The following is a 20,712-nucleotide window of genomic DNA, read 5'->3' as shown; positions in this document are numbered from 1 at the left end:
GAGAGCCAATGCTGCTTTTCATTTTGAACTCTGATGAACTGTCTCAATTCCGATCGCACACCTCGGCAGCACCGCGGTTGGCGGGAGGCTGGCGTTTGAGGAGGATGGAGAAAATCAATATGAAATGTCAGGCGAGGGGTCAGGCTGAACTTGTTTTCCCGGCTGGCAGGAGCCTGGGGCCACCGCCGAGGGGGCTGAACAAAGGGAGGTGTGCACCGAAGAAGGTCACCACTTTGGACGTGTCAGGAACATGAATTTCATTCACTTCTTAATTAGATGAGGAGGCTGGCGGCTGGCAATTCGGAGCACTGCCCATGTAGGGGTGGGGCGTGGGGAGGCAGGGCTGCAGGCTGCCTCTAAGCTCTGGGATCTCACTAGGGACTGTCCTCAGGGCTTAGGGTTATGTGGGGTTCAGGCTGGAAGCAGGAGCAGCCTCTGGGGGTCCCTGGGTGTGCAGCTTGGCAGATCTCCTGCTTCTGTGGGCACCATCACCCCTTCCTGTTTTCAGCCTTTAGGTCACAGTCAGTGGCCACCGCCTTGGGTTATAAAGTCCTTGCCATATCTCCTCACAGCACCAGATGCTTCTCTTTCATACCAATGATTGCACTTGCAATTCATGAGTCTTTCTTCAGACACTGTGATGGTTAATTTTATGCAGCAACCTGATTATGAAATGCCCAGACATTTGGTCAAATCTTATTCTGGGTGCTACAGTGAGGGCATTTTTGGATGAATTTAACATTTAAATTGAGAGACTGAGTAGAGCAGATTGCCCTCCCTAATGTGGGTGAGCCTCATCCCATCAGTTGAAGGTCCAAAAAGGCTGGACCTCCCCAAATAAGAGGGAATATCTTTGAGCCATTGGGACATCAATGTCCCCTCCCACCCCTCACCTCTGCCATTTGAATGAACACATTGGCTCTTCCTGGGTAATGAGGCAGTTGGCGGTTGGACCAGAACTACTTCATCAGCTTTCCCGAGTCACTGGCTTTCCTGCATCTCCTGCAGGCCCACCGCAAATGCTGGGACTTAGCCTCCATGATCATATGCACCAGATACTGATAATACATTTCTCTCATACTCGCACACATATTTATGTATATGTATATGAGATATACATCTCCTATTGGTTTTTTCTCTGGAGAACCCTCACTAACACAGACTGAGCTCTAGGAGGGAGAAAACCAGGCCTGGTTTTGCTCACATTGCATCCCAGAGCCTGGTATAGCACCTGACACGTAGTGTGAGCTCAACAAATACTAATTAAGTAGATGAACAACTGAACTCTGTATATCTGGTAAAAAAAGGCTGGCGTTTCCAGCACCATGTAGCTGCAGGCCCTGCACAGAGGGCATTGGGGAGGAATAACTGTGATAAATGCAGCTGTCATTCACTGACTCCTGTGTCCCAGCAAGTGCTAGGGCCAGTGGTCCCAGTGGTCGGCAAACTCATTAGTCAGCGGAGGCAAATATCAATAGTACAACAACTGAAATTTCTTTTGAGAGCCAAAATTTTAAACTTAAACTTCTTCTAACGCCACTTCTTCAAAATAGACTCACCTAGGCCATGGTATTTTGTGGAAGAGCCACACTCAAGGGGCCAACGAGCCGCATGTGGCTCTCGAGCTGCACTTTGCAACCACAGTGCTAGATGCTCACCCTATGATGACATTTCCCTTTCGTGGACAGCTGGCCCTATGATGACATTTCCTTTTCATGGACAGCCGGTCCTATGAGGTTACGCTTTTTATTTCTACTTTCCAATGAGGAACTTGGGGCTCAATAGGATTAAATAACTTGCCTGAGGTAACACAGCCACTGAGTGTCACAGCTGAGTTCTGATTCCAAAGCTGCTCTCTAAGAAGCCACGCACCCCTCCCTCCAGCTACTATTCTTAAAAAAAACCCAAAACATTGACATATATTTGACATATAACATTACACTAATTTCATGATTTGTTATATGTCTATAATGCAAAATAAACACCATAAATCTAACACCCATCACCACACAGTTACCCATTGTTTAAGTGATGAAAACTTTTAAGATCTACTCTCTTAGCAACTTCCAAATATACCATAAGATGTGACCACTTAGGCACCATTCCCAGACGCCATTCTCGATTCTTTGTTTAGTCTCAGCCTCCTGCACAGGCCAGCAGGTCCCTGTAGCTCCTGCCAAGGTCTACCCAGAACCCGCCTGTCCCTCTTCGCTTCCCTGCCCCCCCCATGCTCACCTCCTGCCTGGACGTGGCAACAACCCCCAGCGCCCTCCCCTTTCCGCCCCTCAGGTTCCCCTGCCCACAGCAAGACTGATCCTAAAACGTAACTCAGGTCATGTCACAACGCTACGTGACAGGGCTCATGTCTTATTCATCTCCGCGGTCCACAGCCTGCAGCGGGTGTTTGTGGGATTGAATGTGAGGGTTCACCTTTATTGGAATACCCACCGTGGAGCTGACACTGAGTCAGGCGGACACTGGTATTTTCTTTGCTCCCAGTGTGTCTCCCGTGGAAAGGAGATCGGCCCTCCCCTCCCGTGTGTCAGGGCCAGTGGCCACCCCCCCGCCCCCAGCTCTGCGCCGGCCGGTGGTTACTCACATTTGGTGTGCCTGTCACACAGGGCCGACGCCCGCATGTCGCACAGCCGGATTGTCCCTTTGCTGCTACTGTACACGAAGGTGTTGCAGTGATGGGGGTGGAACTCGGCCGCCGTAATCACCTCCGTGAGCTCCTCCATGTTGGCCGGCTTAATGTCCACGATGTCTGGAACCGAGAGTCAAGGAGCAGACGGGAGAGGAGGCAGAACCTCATGCAACTGTGCGAACACGTACCACACTGCACAGACTTCCATTTCTCCTTTTACAACGGTCTTTCCAAAACTCATCCCCTTCCAACTATAACCCAATTTATTGGAATCTTTACCCAGACTCCTGCACTGTAAATAAAATCTACGATAGACTCTAAATCCTCTTCTATGGAATCTCTGAGATCTTTAATATAATGATGATGATGATGCTGCTGATAGCTGCTACCATTTATTGAGCACTGACTACACGTCAATCACTGTGCAAAGCACAGCAGGTACTTTATCTCCTTTTCTTTTTCAAAAAATATATTTTATTGACTTTTTACAGAGAGGAAGAAAGAGGGATAGAGTTAGAAAACATAAATGAGAGAGAATCATCTATCAGCTACCTCTTGCACAACCCCTACTGGGAATGTGTCCGCAACCAAGGTACATGCCCTTGACCAGAATCGAACCTGAGACCTTTCAATCCTCAGGCCAACACTCTATCCACTGAGCCAAACCGGTTTTGGCTCTCCTCACTTTTCTTATCCTCATTTCCCCAGGGGTGGAAATGGAGGCTCAGAGCATGTAAAGCAACTTGCTAAAGAGCAACAGTTCTAGGATTTACCCCAGGCGCAAACTTTTGTGTTCTTTAATAATTATGCAAAATTTCTCTTATTGAAGATACACAGGGGCTCAAGTCTTCATGAGCTGTGGTGTGCTTTAGAGCTTTCTCAGCACCAGAAAGAAGCCATCCAGTGGTATGGCAAGATAGTTTTAGCCTCCTATGGAATATACACCCTCAGTTTATCATTTTTTTAAAAAAAATCTCTCTCAGGTTTTTACTTTCTGTTCAAGAATTAGTATACATCTATTCACGACCACATCCTTGTATACTTCAATGAAACACTTGGCTTTCACTGATGAAGGTGACTTAGAGAAACACCTTCAGTGGGGTGTCTGGCATGCATGAGGTGTGGGTTTAGGTTGATCCCTTTATATTCTGACTGAGAGCTCAAGAGGGGACAGGATGCAGGCTGGGAGGCACCTGGCTGGGGACCCAGCAGCTTCCTGCGAAAGAGCCAGCCTTGTGATGTGGGTGCTGTTGTACGGGAAAGCTGAGCAAAAGCGATTCCTACTTTTCTTAGACCGGACAACCTTTGAGCCACCTTTGTGACCTTTGGCCCACCTCTCTATCCGTAGGTTGTATTTTTTAAAAAATATATTTTATTGATTTTGTACAGAGAGGAAGGGAGAGAGATAGAGAGTTAGAAACATCGATGAGAGAGAGTCATCGATCAGCTGCCTCTTGCACACCCCCCACTGGGGATATGCCCGCAACCAAGGTACATGCCCCCGACCAGAATCGAACCCGGGACCCCTCAGTCCCCAAGCTGACGCTCTGTCCATTGAGCCAAACCGGTCTCGGCCGTAGGTTGTATTTTTACATCACATTTTTTTCTTCAGGATCAACTTATACCTACTCACTTTTCTTTACTTAAGTCTTATCTAAGCAGTAATCCAATATTCAAAAAATGGGCATAACAAGCTAGTCACTTCTTCTTTTCCATCTCCACCCAATGAGGTGCAAGTAAAGAGAGTGTGAGAGAGAGAGAAACATGTATGTGAGAGAGAAACAAACATTGATCAGTTGTCTCCTGTACGCGCACCAACCAGGACCAAACCTGCAACTTTTTGGTGAACAGGACAACGCTCCAACCAACTGAGCAATCCACCCAGGCAAGCTAGCTACATTTTTAATAGTTCACATGAAAATAAATGCCTAACAATTAAACTCAAACCGTTGATGTGTGTGAGTTTACGTATCTGGTTTTGGTAAACACTATGAAATTCACAAGCAATAGCTTGATACAGACTATTCTATTGGGCTGGCAGGGATGAAAGCCCTCTATGATTTTCCAGGTTAGTAGAATAGCCCCCTCCTTAGAGTGTAGATGAGGTGCAGGTCAATGCGCTGGTATTGTTATCCCAACACTAACAAAGGGCTCCTCTATTATCAAACATCACCTCTGCTCCTGCTACAACAGTTCCGCATGCCAATTTGTGGTAATGAGGGCTTTGTGGTTGGCTGTGTTTCTTCCCCTTCAGTTACCTCTTAGAAATCCTGTTGGTTTTTTTCTAAAATTAACTTGAGACTGAACTAACGTTATATTTTACTACACTTGCCCCCACCAAACCCAGGGGCAAGTATTACTTGTGTCTCCAAAGCATGTGGGTCCCTTGGATTCATAAAGTACTACCTTTCAACTCAACTGCTGCCAGAGTTATAGCTGTTATTTCCGTCAGCCCCACACCCTGGGGAGGGAGAGCCCATGCTCCCCAGAACGAGGCCCCGAGCTGTAGCTCTGATGTTCTCCCCAGCCTGACCCATGCCCCGGGCTTGTGGCCACAGCAGGGGGTGCCGTGAGCTGAGGTCAGTGTTCAGCTGTTGTCAGAGTTGATCTCCCTCCAGAGCCTCCAGACCCCGCTGTGCCAGCGAGCAGGTTTCGCCTTTCCCAGAATAGGACAAGAAATCCTGCCATCAGCTTTCTCGACCTCTACCGGGGTAGCTCTGAACACAAGATGCACTGCAAGGGATCTTTGCTTTGCTGCGTGGGAGGGGAGGTGCCACATCCATGGTTATTTTTTTTCTCACCTAAAAATAAAGCCCCAGAGTCAGGATGTGTGAAAATGAAGTGTTTAGACATATCTGGGAAGCCAACAACACCCACCACCATCAAGAGCACCCTCCTGGGAGGTGACCACTGAGTCAGCTGCCCCTGATTCCAGCTCCCAGTCCCATCCTGGGCCATGATGTCTGCCCATCATCCCTCATCCTCAAGCATCTCCTTTGAGACTAGAGAGCTTGTTAGGGTCTGATTCTGTGGAGTTCAGGGGGTGAACTATGACTGTACTCCTCTTTTTAACAACCATGAAGGTAAGGACGAGGAGGAAAAGAATACCAGCCTGCAGTTAAAGATTATCAAGTGCTATGGACTATTTTGTTTAGCCTTCATCTCAGCTTTAGGAGGTCAGTACTATGAATAGGCCCATTTCCAGCTCAGGAAATAGTGCTGGAGGTAAATTACTCCGGGCCATGTGACCAACAGGGGCCAGAGCTGCATTTGAACCCAGGTTTGTCCAATTCCAGAACCTGGTTCTGGACCACATGCCCCCTCATCGTTGAGGAGTGGCCCTCCCAGAGCCAGCCTTTCTTAGTGTGGTGAGTCTGGCTCTGTTGGACTGCTCCCTGGCTAATCTGGGAGGGAGGTGACTTCTGCTTAGGGCCTGTGCTCTCTTCATTCACTGTCTACTTTGGGGGCCACATTTTTCAGAACCACAATTGGGACACAGCATCTGACCTAGGATTTTTGTGTCCTAAGATGTAATAATTTTTTATTTTTATTTTTTGCCAGAAGTTGGGACAGAAACATGGTAAGGGATTTCCTAAATTGTTTATGAGGGAGAATTTGCTCAGTTCCAGAGACATTTGGGAGAAGGAGCCCAGTCACCAAAAATTCAACGGTAGGGCATCTTTCATATCTGTCCTCCTAGAAACCCTTACCCGGTGGTAAAGGGGGGACACACACCTTCGGTCTGTGTGGCTTTGCCCTTTGAGTTGGGGAGGAAGAAGAAAGGACACAAGCAACGCACAGCTCCCTGCATTATCGTGAACGTGGGATGATGCATTTTGACAGTCAATTTTCTCCTCCCCATCGTCTAGAGCTCTCTATCCAAATTATTTCCCTGTTGTCCCAAAGAACTAAATAGCAAAAGCAAAACAGAGCATTGGCTTCACAGATGATACACAGGGCAGACAGCCAACAGATTGCTATTAAATTAACCCCGGGGCTTGACAGATCTGTTCTCCCTGACCCCAACTGCTTATGGCATCCCTTATTAATGCTGAGCCGGGGCAAATTGCCTCTGCTAACAAAAGGGGTTAATCTGCTGCTCTGCTAGGACTCTGGAGGCAGCTCCGAGGACGGGAGGGGGCACAGGCAGTTTGGCAGCTGAGCTCCGTGCTTGGAAGGCAGAAGGCGGGAAGGTGAGGGCACCACTGTGCCAGGCAGTAGCCTAAAGCATCATTTAAAATAATAATAGAAGACACCAGGAGGTCACCCCTTAAGAGATCCGCTTAAAACAAGTAAGAAGCCAGAGCCATAAATTACTTCAGCGGTGGAGTGAGGGAATGGATAGGGTTATGGCAAGATGCTAAGGGGTAGCATGGGGCTATGCAAAAGTCATTTTCTTAATCCCGAATCTGGAGAAAGCTTTCTGTACAAAAGCCTATATTTGCAATGCAACATTAAAAAAGATTGACAGCCATATACGTACACACACACACACACACACACACACACACATACAATAGGGAGATAATGAGTAAATTTTGATTTATCTCACTAAATCATTTAATTCCAGGTCAGTTAAAAACATAGTATAAAAAATTCTATCTGAGGTATGATCATAATGCCATTTAAAATGTATACTCTGAACACGATGAGTTGAAAAGTATGCTACCAGGTGTTAGTGACAGTTCTATCTGAGTGGGTCTATGAATTTTTTCTTTTTAGTTTTTAGTTATTATTTCCATGTTTTCTTTTAATTAGGTTGTAGTGTTTTAGAATAGAAAGTATATTTCCTGTGCTTATCCATCTGTGTATCTATCTATATGTATATAATTTTAGGTTAGGAATGTTAGATACAAAATATATACAGTCTGTCCATAGCCGAGAGGGAGTGGGAGAAGGAGAGGGAGAGGGAAAGGGAGAGAGAGAAAGAGGGAAAGGAAGAGGGAGAGGGAGAGGGAGAGAGAAAGGAAGACAGTCAGGAAAGAAATATAGTTATATCTTATAGGGGAATTAGATTCCAAGGTAAGCATGTAAGTTACCCTTTAGTAACTCTAGCTTGTGTCCATTCATTCATTCATTCATTCACTCCGCCCTCCACATATTCCATAAAAGTTCACAAAGAGCCAAAACCGGTTTGGCTCAGTGGACAGAGCGTCAGCCTGCGGACTGAAAGGTCCCAGGTTGGATTCCGGTCAAGGGCATGTACCTTGGTTGTGGACACATCCCCAGTAGGGGGTGTATAAGAGGCAGCTGATCGATGATTCTCTCTCTCATCGATGTTTCTAATTCTCTATCCCTCTCTCTTCCTCTCTGTAAAAAATCAATAAAATATATTTTTAAAAAAAGTTCACAAAAAATCAGCCAATACTCTTCTGGGTGCAGAGACCACAGCCTAACACATGTAGCCTATATTCCAGTTGGGGACATGATCACTAAACAAGTTAAATAAATACCATATATAGTATATTAGATAGTAAGAACTGCTAAACAGAAAAATAAAGCAGGGAAGAGTATATATGTATGTGGGGGGACAGGGTGTGTGTGTATGTGGTGTGTGATATGTGTGTGTGTGTGTCCTAAATTAAACAGGAGAAGGCTTTCTGGATAAATCAAGAGTCAAAGTTGTACCTTTTATTTTCTTATTTCTCAGTTGAGTTAGCTAGAATTTAGTTAAAATTGTGATGTAAATTCCCTATATGCATACCAAAATTAGATGATGAGATTACAGGTCATTTTATAATCCCTACAGTAAGTATATATTATTAAATAAAGAAAATAAATATAAAAAAGTAGTTTCCTTGGCTTAGAACAATCCATGAGAGCTGGATACTGACATCAAAAGCCTCATTTTTATGGGGGAAAGTTCAAGATAATATTATGATAAGTACCATGATTATAGCAAAATGGAGTCAGGAATTTGGATACAATTTTGATTTCAAATCTATTTTGCTCAGAGAACTTGGAAATTCATTTTATTTCTCTGGGTCTCTCTCTCTCTCTCTCTCTCTCTCTCTCTCTCTCTCTCTCTCTCTCTCTCTGGTGTTGCTTCTCTGGTTGAGCCCTGATCATTATACCTACCCTCAAGATGACATGAGATATAATAACAGGGGTGGAGTTTTATGTCTTGGCATTTTCAGTGCACATAGTAAATGCTCAGTAAATATTTATGGATTTTACTTTAATTCCTTGTGACCTAGCAACCTTCTGTGGGGATATATACAAATGCAGAAAACACACAGTATGTCAATAGGCCGAGATGCCAGGCCTGTAGAGTGTGAATCATTTAACCTGTGGTTTTCTTAGAAGAGAATGAAATCCAAACAACAAGGTGAGACCAGGGGGAGAGGAAATGTTCCAGATACTAGTTACTGTCAGTACCGCGCCTCCCCTCTGAGCCAGGCACTCTGCTAAGTATTTTACATGATCACCTCATTTAATCCTCACTACCACCTTACAAGATAGTAGTGGTATTTTCTCCATGAACCGATGTAGAAATTGAGGTTCAGAGAGATGTTAAACACTTGTCAATGTCATGCAGGTCTTAGGAGACTAAGTTAGATGCAAACCCAAGTGAGTCTGCATTTCCAACTACTACTCAGCTATAGCGAGCTCCAAGGGAGCCCAACAATCCCAAAAGAAGTCTGCATAGCTGAGTTCTTGCCCTTTTCCCTGACAACTTGAGGATCAAAGGGCTGGCCCGGTGGGGTTGGAGATGGGAGAAATCCCCAGCCTCATCAACTCCTAGGTCTGGCCTCAGATACAGAGCATCAGCAGCCACAAAAGCAAAGCCTGGGAAAAGCCACCAAAGCTGCATTGAACATGGGAAGGAGGGGCTGCTCTGGCACACACAGGCCACTGTGCTGGATGTGTCATTGGAAAAACTGCTCTCCTTTTATGCCAAAAGCCAGTCTGAGATTGACATGCACTTTTATGGATAAAAGCACAGCAGCCACAAGGAAGAGAGATTTGTGCTAGGCCCTACAGCTTCCCTCAAAGCTTGCCTGGCAGATTCTCACTGGATTAGAAAGGCCGCTGTCCATGGGACTATAGAGTGACAGCTGAAAGCCACTAGTGGAGGTTACATGGTGTTTTGATCAGGGAACCAAACCACAAAGGGCCAGCTCAATTGATAAATAGAACTGATGCATAGGGCTGATCACACCAAGGTCAAAGATGCAATACTCCAGTTGGCTTCTCCCAGAGCAGTGGTCGGCAAACTCATGAGTCAACAGAGCCAAATATCAACAGTACAACGATTGAAATTTCTTTTGAGAGCCTAAAACTGACTTCTGGGCATGAGCCATGAAGTTTCAGTCACACTGTATGTGTGTGCCTGCGAATGGTATTTTGTGGAAGAGCCACACTCAAGGGGCCAAAGAGCCACATGTGGCTCACAAGCAGTGGTTTGCTGATCACTGTCCCAGAGAAATCCCTTCTCATGCCCAGAGGCTGGACTTGTGCAGAACACTCAGTCTTGCTTGCACCATGTTCTACCTCACTCTGTGGCCTTGAGTCACAGTGGCCTTCTTAGAGTTCCTCCAACACACCGTGCTCCCTCCTGCCACAGGATTGCTGAACCAATCTCTCCACACCTCTTTTCCAGGTTACCTCACACCCTTCCTCTTTCAGCTCTCAATTCAGTAATCAGTTCCTCAGCAAAGCCGCCTTTTATTCCTTAGTATATATTAGGTTTTTAAAAATACACTCATGGAACCATATTCTCTTTCTTCACAGGACTTATTTCAGTTTGTAGTTATAGATCCAATAGTCTGATTACTGGTTGCAAGTCATTCTGAAAGCAGACAGTTTGTTTCTTTTCACTTGCATATCCCCATAACTTAGTGCAGTGCCTGGCACAAATTAGGTGCTCAGGGTACAGGTGTTGTGGTCAGTCTTTACTTGTACTCGACATACATATATTCAATAGGTCCCATATTGGTCTAGGGAAGAGCCCAGTTTAACTCATTCTTAGTCCTGAGAAGAGAGTACAAGGATCCTCAGTATAATGTAGTTTTCATAAAGAAGCAATATATTTTTATAGCATTTTTTTCTGTATTTTCCTAGAAAAATCACTTATCTAGAAGTGAGTTATTATTGTCCTGATATAGTTAACCCAGTAAGGCCAAAGTTTGACCACTTTAAACCCAGAACCTGTTATGCAGGGACAGACTAGCTGTGGATGGAAAGGAGAGAATTCAAGACAAGGTATCATGAAGCTAAGGATGCCTCACTTTGATAAGGTGCTAAACACAGCAATCTTAACCTCAGAGGTCCTGTGAGCACCTGGTAACTAGGGTAGAATGAGCAACACCCTGCAAAAAGCACCCCACTGTGGAACCAGAGGTGAAGTCTAGAACTGAGAACTTGACCCAGATAATGAATTCAGCAGAATTCACCATTCCCACATTTAACTTTTCTTTTTTTCTGTCCTTTTCAATAATAATTCAGATTGTGTTAGTCTCTGTTTATGGATCATTTCTGAGCAAGGTGCTGCCCTAGGTATATCTGTATGTGTGTGTTCATATACACACAATCAATCAATATTAAAAACACTCACAAAGTCTCACAATCCTGTTTGATAGACCTCCTCTCTACACGCCATGAAGTAGAGGGTTGAATAAGTGAAGCCACAGCCAGCAAGTAGTAGAGCTGGGAGAACTCTAGGCTTGTTGGACTTGAAGCCTGTGTTCTCAACCATAATTCTAATGTCACACCAAATGCTAGTCACTGGAAGTTAAGACTTAAAAACAAAAACAAAAAAAACAAAACAAAACACAACATATCACAAGATCACTTGTCTTTTCACTTAATGATTTTTTTTACATAAACATCCTTTCTAATTATTTAAAGGATTTTTTTCAGTGCCTAGGAAATCATAGGCTTGAAATTTGTATTTTATACTATTCATTATCATAAATTCATAATTACGAAGACAAAAATAGTCCACCTAGTGCTTAGATGACTGTGTCTACCACTTCTGTGGTACTCATGCCATGCTGTGGGAACCGCATCACTCCCTCCTGAACCATCGGGCATTGGAGAAATGGTGCTAAACGACACAGGGTTTAATAAGGCCCGCCTGGTGGCTGATGTTTTCCCCAGGCTGTCTTGAAAGGTGGCCGCTTCCTACCCCAGAGGTGGCTGCACTTCAGTGACGATGAGCAAAACGGCCCTGGTTTGTACATTCTGCTCAGTGCTTAGGGTGGTCTGGTTGAAAACAACTACATAGATATCAGTGATCATCGTTCTCATGATGACAATGATTATTTTACATATGGCTGCTTTAAGGGTGAATGACACAGTCTCATTTGTATGCTAGCATCTGGCAGGCTGCCTGACATCTGCAGAATATAACCTAAATTGTGCTATGAATATTTCCCCTTTGCATTCTCCCCAAGGCATCTGTCTCCCAAAATGCCTCAAGAAACTTCCTTCCCCTTCAAGGCCTAGAGGCAAACTTCAGAAAACATGTCATCTAGACTGGGGACAGCAGCAGCCCTGAGTGACAGCAGCTGAGCCTGAGCAGATTTCTGGCTCCTGGAATAGATGTAAAGGGAGAAAGGGAACCACCACCCACACTCATTTTATTAGCAGCTGCACTTCCAGGCAAAATCTGTAGGCAGGTTCTCACAGGCTCAGACAGTATGTGGAGTGGCGCTGTAAGCAGCAAACGCTGCCAGTCATGATCCTGATGGTCAGTTCTCAGTGTCTCCAATATCACCTCTACCTGCTTAAAACCACCGTCCCTGAAAAGCCTTGTGGAGCTACTGAACACTCTATTGTGGTGCAGACTAGACAGCTGCGTGCCAAAACCAGGTCTTTTTTTCTTACACACGTGTACCAGTATCCAAACTACATTTCCCAGCCTGCCTTGCAGTTAGAGGTAGTCATATGACTCACTTCTAGCTAATGGAATGCACACTATTTTAGGTTGGCTCATAGGAGTCTCCCTAATGTGGTCCACCACAATCTTCTCCCTTTGCTGCCTTGATGCAGATAAACATGATGACAAGATGGGAAGAAACCCGAATCTCTGAATCGGAAGAGTCAGTTTGGTGATGGGGATAATCAATATTGGACTTTATAAGAGAAATAATCTTTTATATGTTTGAGCCATTATGAGGGTCTATTTTATATCAGACCATTCAAAGCTTTACTCTAATATCTTCTTAAAATAAATTTTTTATGTTAAATTTAATAATCAACTATTTACTAAATATCTCCACTTAGAAGACCTATTAATACTTCAAACTTGACATGTTCAACCCAAATGGAATTTCCATATGTCAGAATGTTCTAGGGGGAAATCCCAAATACACAAATAAACAATTTCAAATAGTGATAAGTGCTATTGCGATAGCAGGGATAGAGGGGGGTTTGGGGACTACATGGGAACTGATGAAAATGCCTCTGAGGAGGTGGCATGAGATTGAAGCCTGAACGATGACACATAGTTAGCCATGTGAACTCTGGGAGAAGAATATTCTAGAAAGAGGGACAGCAAATGCAAAGTATGAAAGTAAAAACAAGGTGTATCCAGGAACAGAAAAAAGGTTAATTGACTGAAGCAGAGTGAATTAGCAAAGAGTGGTAGAAGAGGATACCACAGAGGGAGGCAGAGTCCGGATTGTGTGGTTCTGTCCAAGGTAAAGAACATAGATATTATTCTGTGTCAGTGGGAAGCTATTAGAGTGTTTTAAGCAGGGGAGAAATGATATCCAGATTACATGTTGAAAGGTCTCCCCTGTTATGGGAACAAGTATTTGTAAGACAGCAAGAAAGAATGAGACCATATAGATGAGTGCAGTCACACAGGTGAGAAAACAATGGACTTTACTAGTGTGGCTGGTAGGAGTAGAGATGGGGAGAAAAGTGATTTGAGATAAAATTTACAGGAAGAAAAGGTAGGGCTCAAGGGTAGATTGGGTTGGAGGTGGGAAGGCTAGTGAGTGAGAAAAATAATATTGACTCCTGCCGAAACCGGTCTGGCTCAGTGGACAGAGTGTAGGTCTGCAGACTAAAAGGTCCCAGGTTTGATTCTGGTCAAGGAAGGGCATGTACCTTGGTTGCGGGCACATCCCTGGTAGGGGGTGTGCAGGAGGCAGCTGATCGATGTTTCTCTCTCATTGATGTTTCTAGCTCTCTATCCCTCCTCCTCCTCCCTGAAAAAAAAAAAAATTAAAATATATTAAAAAAAGAAAAAAAGAAAAGAATATTGACTCCTACATCAGTTGCTCAGCTGTTTGGATGGAGAAACCATTAACTGAGATTGGGATTTCCAGTGAAGAGTCAGGTTTGTGGGGGGATGGCTCACATGACATGTACTGAATAAATGTCTGACTTGTATGATTAAACAGAAGGTCAACATAGTACAATAAAAATACTGGCTCAGACACTCAGCAACTTCTTTGACTTTTCTAAATTTTAACTAAACATGAGCTAATAACACTGACATTATGGGGTAGTCATATCAAATATGCCCTTGGTGGATGGAGATGGAAAAGAAGAGGGATGGGGACTTGAGGGTTGCAAATAAAGTTTGGTTTTTGATCTAGATGCTGGTTACACAGGTATGTTCTGTCTGTGAAAATCCATCACGCTCTAATATTGTATGTGCACATCTACAAATGAGATTCTATGCAAAAAGTTCCCAGTGCAGTGCTTAGAACTCAATAAATGGCAGTTGCTATTATTTTCATTATTATGATATAATAAAAATCATGATGCAGCCGAAACCAGTTTGGCTCAGTGGTAGAGCGTTGGTCTGCGGACTGAAAGGTCCCGGGTTCGATTCTGGTCAAGGGCATGTACCTTGGTTGCAGGCACATTCCCGGTGCGGGGTGTGCAGGAGGCGGCTGGTCGATGTTTCTCTCTCATCGACGTTTCTAGCTCTCTATCTCTCTCCCTTCCTCTCTGTAAAAAATCAATAAAATATATTTAAAAAAAAAACACACCATGATGCATACCTGCGGTCCATGCTGTCCAGACAGGGCACTGAAGAACACTTCATTTAAGAGTAAGAAACCCTTACCTGAAGTCTAGGGACCTATCTTATAGTTGATCAAGTCACATCTAGTTTTAATTCAAGACACACATGCATCTGTCTGAAGGAATTGATTCAGAGTTCCAATCCAGAGCTCGTCCTGGCCCACAACTTATAACTCAATGCTTCCCCAACATTGTTAGAATGAAAGAGCATCACAGATGTCAATGTAATTTAAAAGACGACAGTTTTCCACAAGTGCTAGGTGATTAGTTATGACAACTCCTTTCGTTCCACTTTTGCCGAAGCCTGCTCTTACCTGAATCCTCCTAATTCAAGCCAGTGGGTTATTGGCCCCAAGGAAAGGATACTAAAACTTTGATTGGTTATTTCAAAGTTCCATAGGTTAATCCTCAGGTCATCAGCTGACATGTAGGTTTCATAGTCGCTGTTGACTGATATGGAGTTGATGTGATATGTGTGTGCATTGGCAAATACTCTTCGCGGGGTGGCCTCCACCATCAGGTCCATGGGTCTGAGGACAGGCACCTGGGATACAAGAGAAATACATCCTTTTAGGACCAATGCTTTGCATGAGGAAAAGAGCAAGCATGTTTATGTCCTTTATGTTCACACATAAAACCCAGAAGCACATCAGGAAGAGTCCCAACAGAAGGAGGCCTAAATCATGCGGTTCCTGTTCCCTTCTGTTCCTTTTAGTTTTACTCTTTTCTTAAAAAAAATAAAAATAAAAAAAAGTCACCATCACTTAGGCCAGAGAGGTTAAGTAATTTATGTGAAGTCACACAGCTAGTGCTCATGCTGGCCCTCCTTGACTTTGGAGCCTAAGACCTTATTCACTCCATATTCTAGGCCCTGGAAGAATGCACTTGGGACACAGGAGACTAAATAGACATGTTGAGCCGGTGATTTGTGCTGTGATGGAGGTCAGTAGGCACTGTCCAGGCAATGTTGGTCAGACAGGTCCTGTGTCAACCTGGGGAGGTCAAGGGAACTGTCAAAAAGGAGAGACTATCAAACAAGGCAGGGCCTGAAGGATTTGTGGGAATCTACCAGGCAGAAGTGGGATGGCGAGGAGAGAGAGCTGTACAAAAGAGAGGGTTCAGCTTGTGCAAAATCTCTGAGGGGAGAGTGCAAAGTACATATGGGTAAATGTGTGACTCCTTGTGTCTGGGCCTGGGAGTTAGTGATTAATTATTCGCTCAATGAATATTCACTAAATCACTGCTTTGTATCAGACATGAAGGAAACTGGAGTTGGGTAAGGGGGTGGAGAATAGATGGTGTGCTAGTTGAGGTGGGGTGGTCATGGCAGGCCTCTCAGGGGATGGTATTTGAGTATAGGCCTGAATGAAGTGAGGGAGGGAGCCATGTTGCTCTCTAGGGAAGAGCATTCCAGGCAGAGGAAACAGCAAGTGCAAAGGCCCTGAGGTAGAGAATGCTTAGAGTTTAGGCAAAACAGTGAGAGAAGTGAGGAAGGAAGGATCATGGTAGGAGATGTGGGATCACAGTCAGGGCTGGGTCACAGGTATTATTGGGAATATAAGGAAAGCTCACGGAGTTACCAGTAGCTGTCCATTACTGTCTCCCCTTCCTGTTAAGGCATTCCCTCCTTGTCCTCTCTCTCTTACCTCTCCACTCCTTCTGTCTCTCCCCACCCCTTTCATTCTCCTCCTTCAGCTTCTTTCTCATTATGTTTGCTACCTCCCCTCCTGGGAAATCCAATCATCTTTCACTTTCCAGATCCTATTTACTAACAAAATGAATGTTGCTGTCACATGGCTTATTGGGTGACCACGCTGGTGATTCTTCACAATCTTCCACAGCAGCTACCTGGGTGTCGGCCGTGGGTCAGAGAAACCCCCTTCAGAGACACAGTGAAAGCTGAGCTGCATCCTGGATGCCCTCAAGGCCCCCACTTTAGACCATGTCTGTGAAAACGCACAGCGGGGAGAAGCCAGAGGTGAGGACTCCAGCGCCTTCCCATACTGACTCTTCATAGAGGAAAAACAACAGCTGTGTTTACCATGGCAACCTCCAGCGCCCCAGTTAAGTCCACAGAGTCCAGGCAAGACTCTGGGAGAGGGAAGATGGCCAGAAAGGAGCAAAGAACAGAAAGAACATGGAGTTGGAGAAGGAAAAGAGAGAGATGACCCCTCTGTAGAAGCACACGATGGGTTTTTAGCTGCTCAGTAACCTTGGGCAAACACTTGAAAACAGGGGTTAAGTACAACCAACATAATCAACATGGTGGGGTCTTTTTAAAAAATGCTCTCAATTTTAATCTGTGCTTTCTCTGTATCTCCTTGTCAGAATTTAACAGATGTTCCCCACCACCCTCCCTAAATAATTGAGATTACTTTATATTGAGACTAATAAGGTTCTACTAAGGTCATGAGGTTAGGTGGGTTTCATGGCATCAATTAGGAAATACAGGAATGCAAGACCTCACAGTGACCCTCAGATAAAACCTTCACTAAACATTTATTGAGCATCTACTACATGCGGGGCAGTCACCATACAGAGTGTCCTGAAGAAAGGTTGAAAATGCACAGCCCACACATCTTGTTCTTGTTCATGACCAGCCCCTTTGGGAAGTGGCAACGTGGCTGTTTGACGTAGAAAAGCAACATGAGAGCTGTCCCCCTTCTCCTGGGAGCAAGGAAACCCTGAAGCGGTGCTCTGGGTCCACAGGCTTGAGGCCTGGATGAGAACATGGGTAGCTTATACCACCCCATCAACGACCCTAAACGAAGAACAGGTAGAGAGGCTAGAAAGTTCCAGAGTCCAGCCTCACTTCACGTTTGCCATCTTGCCCTTCCTGGGCTTCCTTCAATGAACATCCTTCATGACTCTCCAATTACAATTACTGTGGTTTGGGATCAAGCCAATAGCTAAATAGCACCAGACTTCATTGTCAAAGAAGAGGGAGTGAGTCACCTTGAAAATGTGGCCAACATCGGGTCCGGCTTGTTAATATCCCTGTTCCAAAGCAACTTGGCGCAGTGTAGGTATACAGCAGCACTTTCAAACAGAACCATCTGAAACAGTTTTAAAGGAAACTTCCCCCATTTCTAACTTCTGTACATGTTCCTTCCTAAAAACAAATCATCTGAGATACCCACAGCCTAGGTTCTCCTCCCCGTTGCAAAAGAAATAAGACCGACCCTCACCCATCCTGAACTTTACTAGGGAGCACTGTCCAAGATATACTTTTGGGAGGGACAACTGGCCGGTACCATCAATCAAGGCTCCATAAATGCCCCGACCCCTAGCTCATTATAATATGAAATTCTAATAGTTTTACTTATGTTTAATCATTACTTATCAGAATTATATATCAATATTATTTCAGTGAATTGTGCTCTATTAATTTAAAGACAATTATACCCACAAGAAAATTTTAAGCTATTATAGTCATATGTACATGGGAGGAAATTCTATTTGTTGTTAAAAATGATAAAAAAAAAAAAGCTTTAAAATTTCTTTGGGGGGAAAGTATAGTGGAAATGCATGTTTAAAGAAGAAAAAGGAGGACTATAAAGTTCTTTTAAATAATTTGTTCACATATTTTTTTATGGATATTGGTGGGTATCCAGTTATGCTGGTACTTAAATATCTTTGCATGCATTCAGAGGGGATATAACAGTTTTATTCCCAACAGCCTATGCTCAATATACTCCCGAAACCACATTCTCTGTAACTACTTAGCATCACAATGGAAATGCTTATTTGTCTATATAAAAAATGCTCAGGAAAGTACATGGCTTTTCAAACTTCTAGGGGGTACACAAGTACCACATGTGAAGTTGTTGTGGTGTAAGAGAATTTTTGGAGCCAGCAGAGCAGGGCTTGCATCCTGGCTGGAGCATTTATTGGCCATATGGCCCCTTTCTCCATGTCAGTGTTCCCTTCTGCTATGTTAGAGAGAGCAACTCTCTTGGTAGCTTTGCTGAGAAAATTGAGCACAGGGCCTGACACACACCACCTAACAAAGAAACATCTATGGAGAACTTTGTGCCAGAATGATGCTAGCACTTTACCATGTTACTGAATCTTCACAATGACCTCAAGAGGAAGATACAGATACTGTTTCTACTTTACAGATGTGAATCCTGAAGCAACAAAGGTCATGAAACTTGCTCAAGGTCATACAGCCCCTAAGCTGTGGAACTGCCCTGGAACTTGGCCATCTGGCTCCAGCCCCTATGATAACTGTTATTAGAATTTTTTACCATTAAGTTCCAATTATGGAGAAACGGTCCCTTTTGAGAGATTGCCTAGGGAAGATTTTTCCCCTGATATTTTCTATTGGCTATGGCATCCCTTCCATCCAACCAAGGAATTCTGTCATGATTATAGAACTTAGCAGTAAGTTCTATGACAGAATCTCTAACATAGCATCCCAATATTGTATCCCTCAGGAAAAGGGCTAGAATGATTGGTCATTGGGTAGCAATTAGCTACATTGAGAAAAAAAACCACACACACACACACACACACACACACACACACACACACACACACAGCAAACTGCTGGCTTTTCTGGTTAGGAAAATAGCTCCTGTCCACACTGTCATGAAAACCTTGAACAATATGGTCGTTCATCCAATTATCAAACCAACCTGGGGGGCAGAGTCTGGCGTTACGTGTACCCATTATTAAAGGGTAATTCAGTGTAACAAACCAAATCGAGTATGTACAAAGGCTGTCAAATAAAATAAACCACTAACAAATTCAATTACGTCTCATCTTCAGTGGGAAGAATGCCAGTCATTTTTCATTTTTAAAAATATGCGTCTTCATTCCATTTTTTTTTTTTTAAACAAGCATTTCAAGGCCTCGTACTGGCCGTACTGAGGTTGAGTTTCCAGAGGCACACCACTCAGGTCCTGGGATGTTTCCTCTTGGGGGATTAATGAAGCATCAGGGAATTAACAAGCATCAAAAAAACATGTTCCCTCCACGGATCAATGGTGGATGGAGTTCAAAAAAGCAGGAGTGAAAGGTTGGCTCCAGCCTCCTGCAACACATCGGAGCCGTTGTGTGCGGAGGGAAGCTGCCACTCAGCAGCACCACACCAACACACCCGGGAAGCCAGTCCAAATCACAGACCTTTCACACTTCCCCGATCACACCCTTCCCCAGCCTCAATATGCCCCTGGTTCCTTCTGCGGCTGCCTTTGTCACAGAGACTGGAATAAGCCCAAGAGGAAAAGCCCCTTCAGACCAAGTGAGGTTTTGTGCTTCAGGCTCTTAAATACCTCACGATGATATTCTTTCATTCGACAAACATTTATGAAGGGCCAATCGCTTCATAAAGGGCACATTGCAGAGGGAGCCAAACAGATGAGCGGTGGCACTTACAGTCTCACGGGGAGGAAAGGCATGCATGTCTCAAGGTGGATATATTGCTAGAGACGTTCAGTGATGCTATAAAGAGAGGCAGGCACATTGCTTTAGTAAAGGAAAAGGTACTGTTTCGTTTGAAAAGGGAGGGGCTCTAATTGACGCTGGGAACATTGTTGTGGAAGAAGTGACAACTCACCTTTGCAATTCTCTAAATCGGTGGTGTTTAATGGGGGAAAGAGGGGGAAGGGAGTTTTGCCATGTGACAGTCTGGAGATATTTTTTGGTTGTTACAGCTAGGGGTATGCATCTGGGATCTAGTGGGTAGAGATCAAAGATGATGCTAAATGCCCTATGATGTACAGGACAGCCCTCAGCAACAAAGAATTATCCAGCCTAAAATTAATATCAACAGTTCTGAGGATGAGAAACCCAGCTTGTCTAAATCTAGGGTGGGTAAGAGAAACCTAGTATTAACTTGCACGAAAGGTAGCAAAAAGTGCCAGTTCTTCACCATAAAGATGTTCTGGATTTAAAGTATATACATACATATACACAAACAAACATACATACATACATACATACATATATACACACTAGAAGCCCGATGTACAAAGATTGGTGCTAGAATGGGCTTTCCTTTCCCTGGCTGCCAGTACCCCTTTCCACTTCGGACCAGCCCCTTTCCACTCAGGACCTGGAGCTGCCTCTTTCTG

At 44.2% G+C, this 20,712-nt stretch overlaps 1 protein-coding gene across 5 annotated transcripts in view; it reads right to left on the bottom strand.

The window, feature by feature from the left end:
• PPP2R2B (protein phosphatase 2 regulatory subunit Bbeta) overlaps positions 1 to 20,712 on the bottom strand; it is a 355,769-nt gene that overhangs the window by 27,010 nt on the left and 308,047 nt on the right. For all 5 annotated transcript variants that reach the window (XM_045576478.1, XM_036425348.2, XM_036425347.2 and 2 more), the window contains 2 exons: positions 14,999 to 15,176; positions 2,600 to 2,764 (listed from right to left, as the gene is read on the bottom strand). In XM_045576478.1, the coding sequence (XP_045432434.1) occupies positions 2,600 to 2,764; positions 14,999 to 15,176 (343 nt within the window). The remainder of the gene's footprint in view (positions 1 to 2,599; positions 2,765 to 14,998; positions 15,177 to 20,712) is intronic.

This window comes from Pipistrellus kuhlii, unplaced genomic scaffold, assembly GCF_014108245.1.
Source record: "Pipistrellus kuhlii isolate mPipKuh1 unplaced genomic scaffold, mPipKuh1.p scaffold_m20_p_8, whole genome shotgun sequence".
In the NCBI taxonomy this organism is placed as follows: domain Eukaryota; kingdom Metazoa; phylum Chordata; class Mammalia; order Chiroptera; family Vespertilionidae; genus Pipistrellus; species Pipistrellus kuhlii.
Note: the sequence above shows the minus strand (reverse complement) of the source record. Positions and strands in the feature narration are given on the sequence as shown.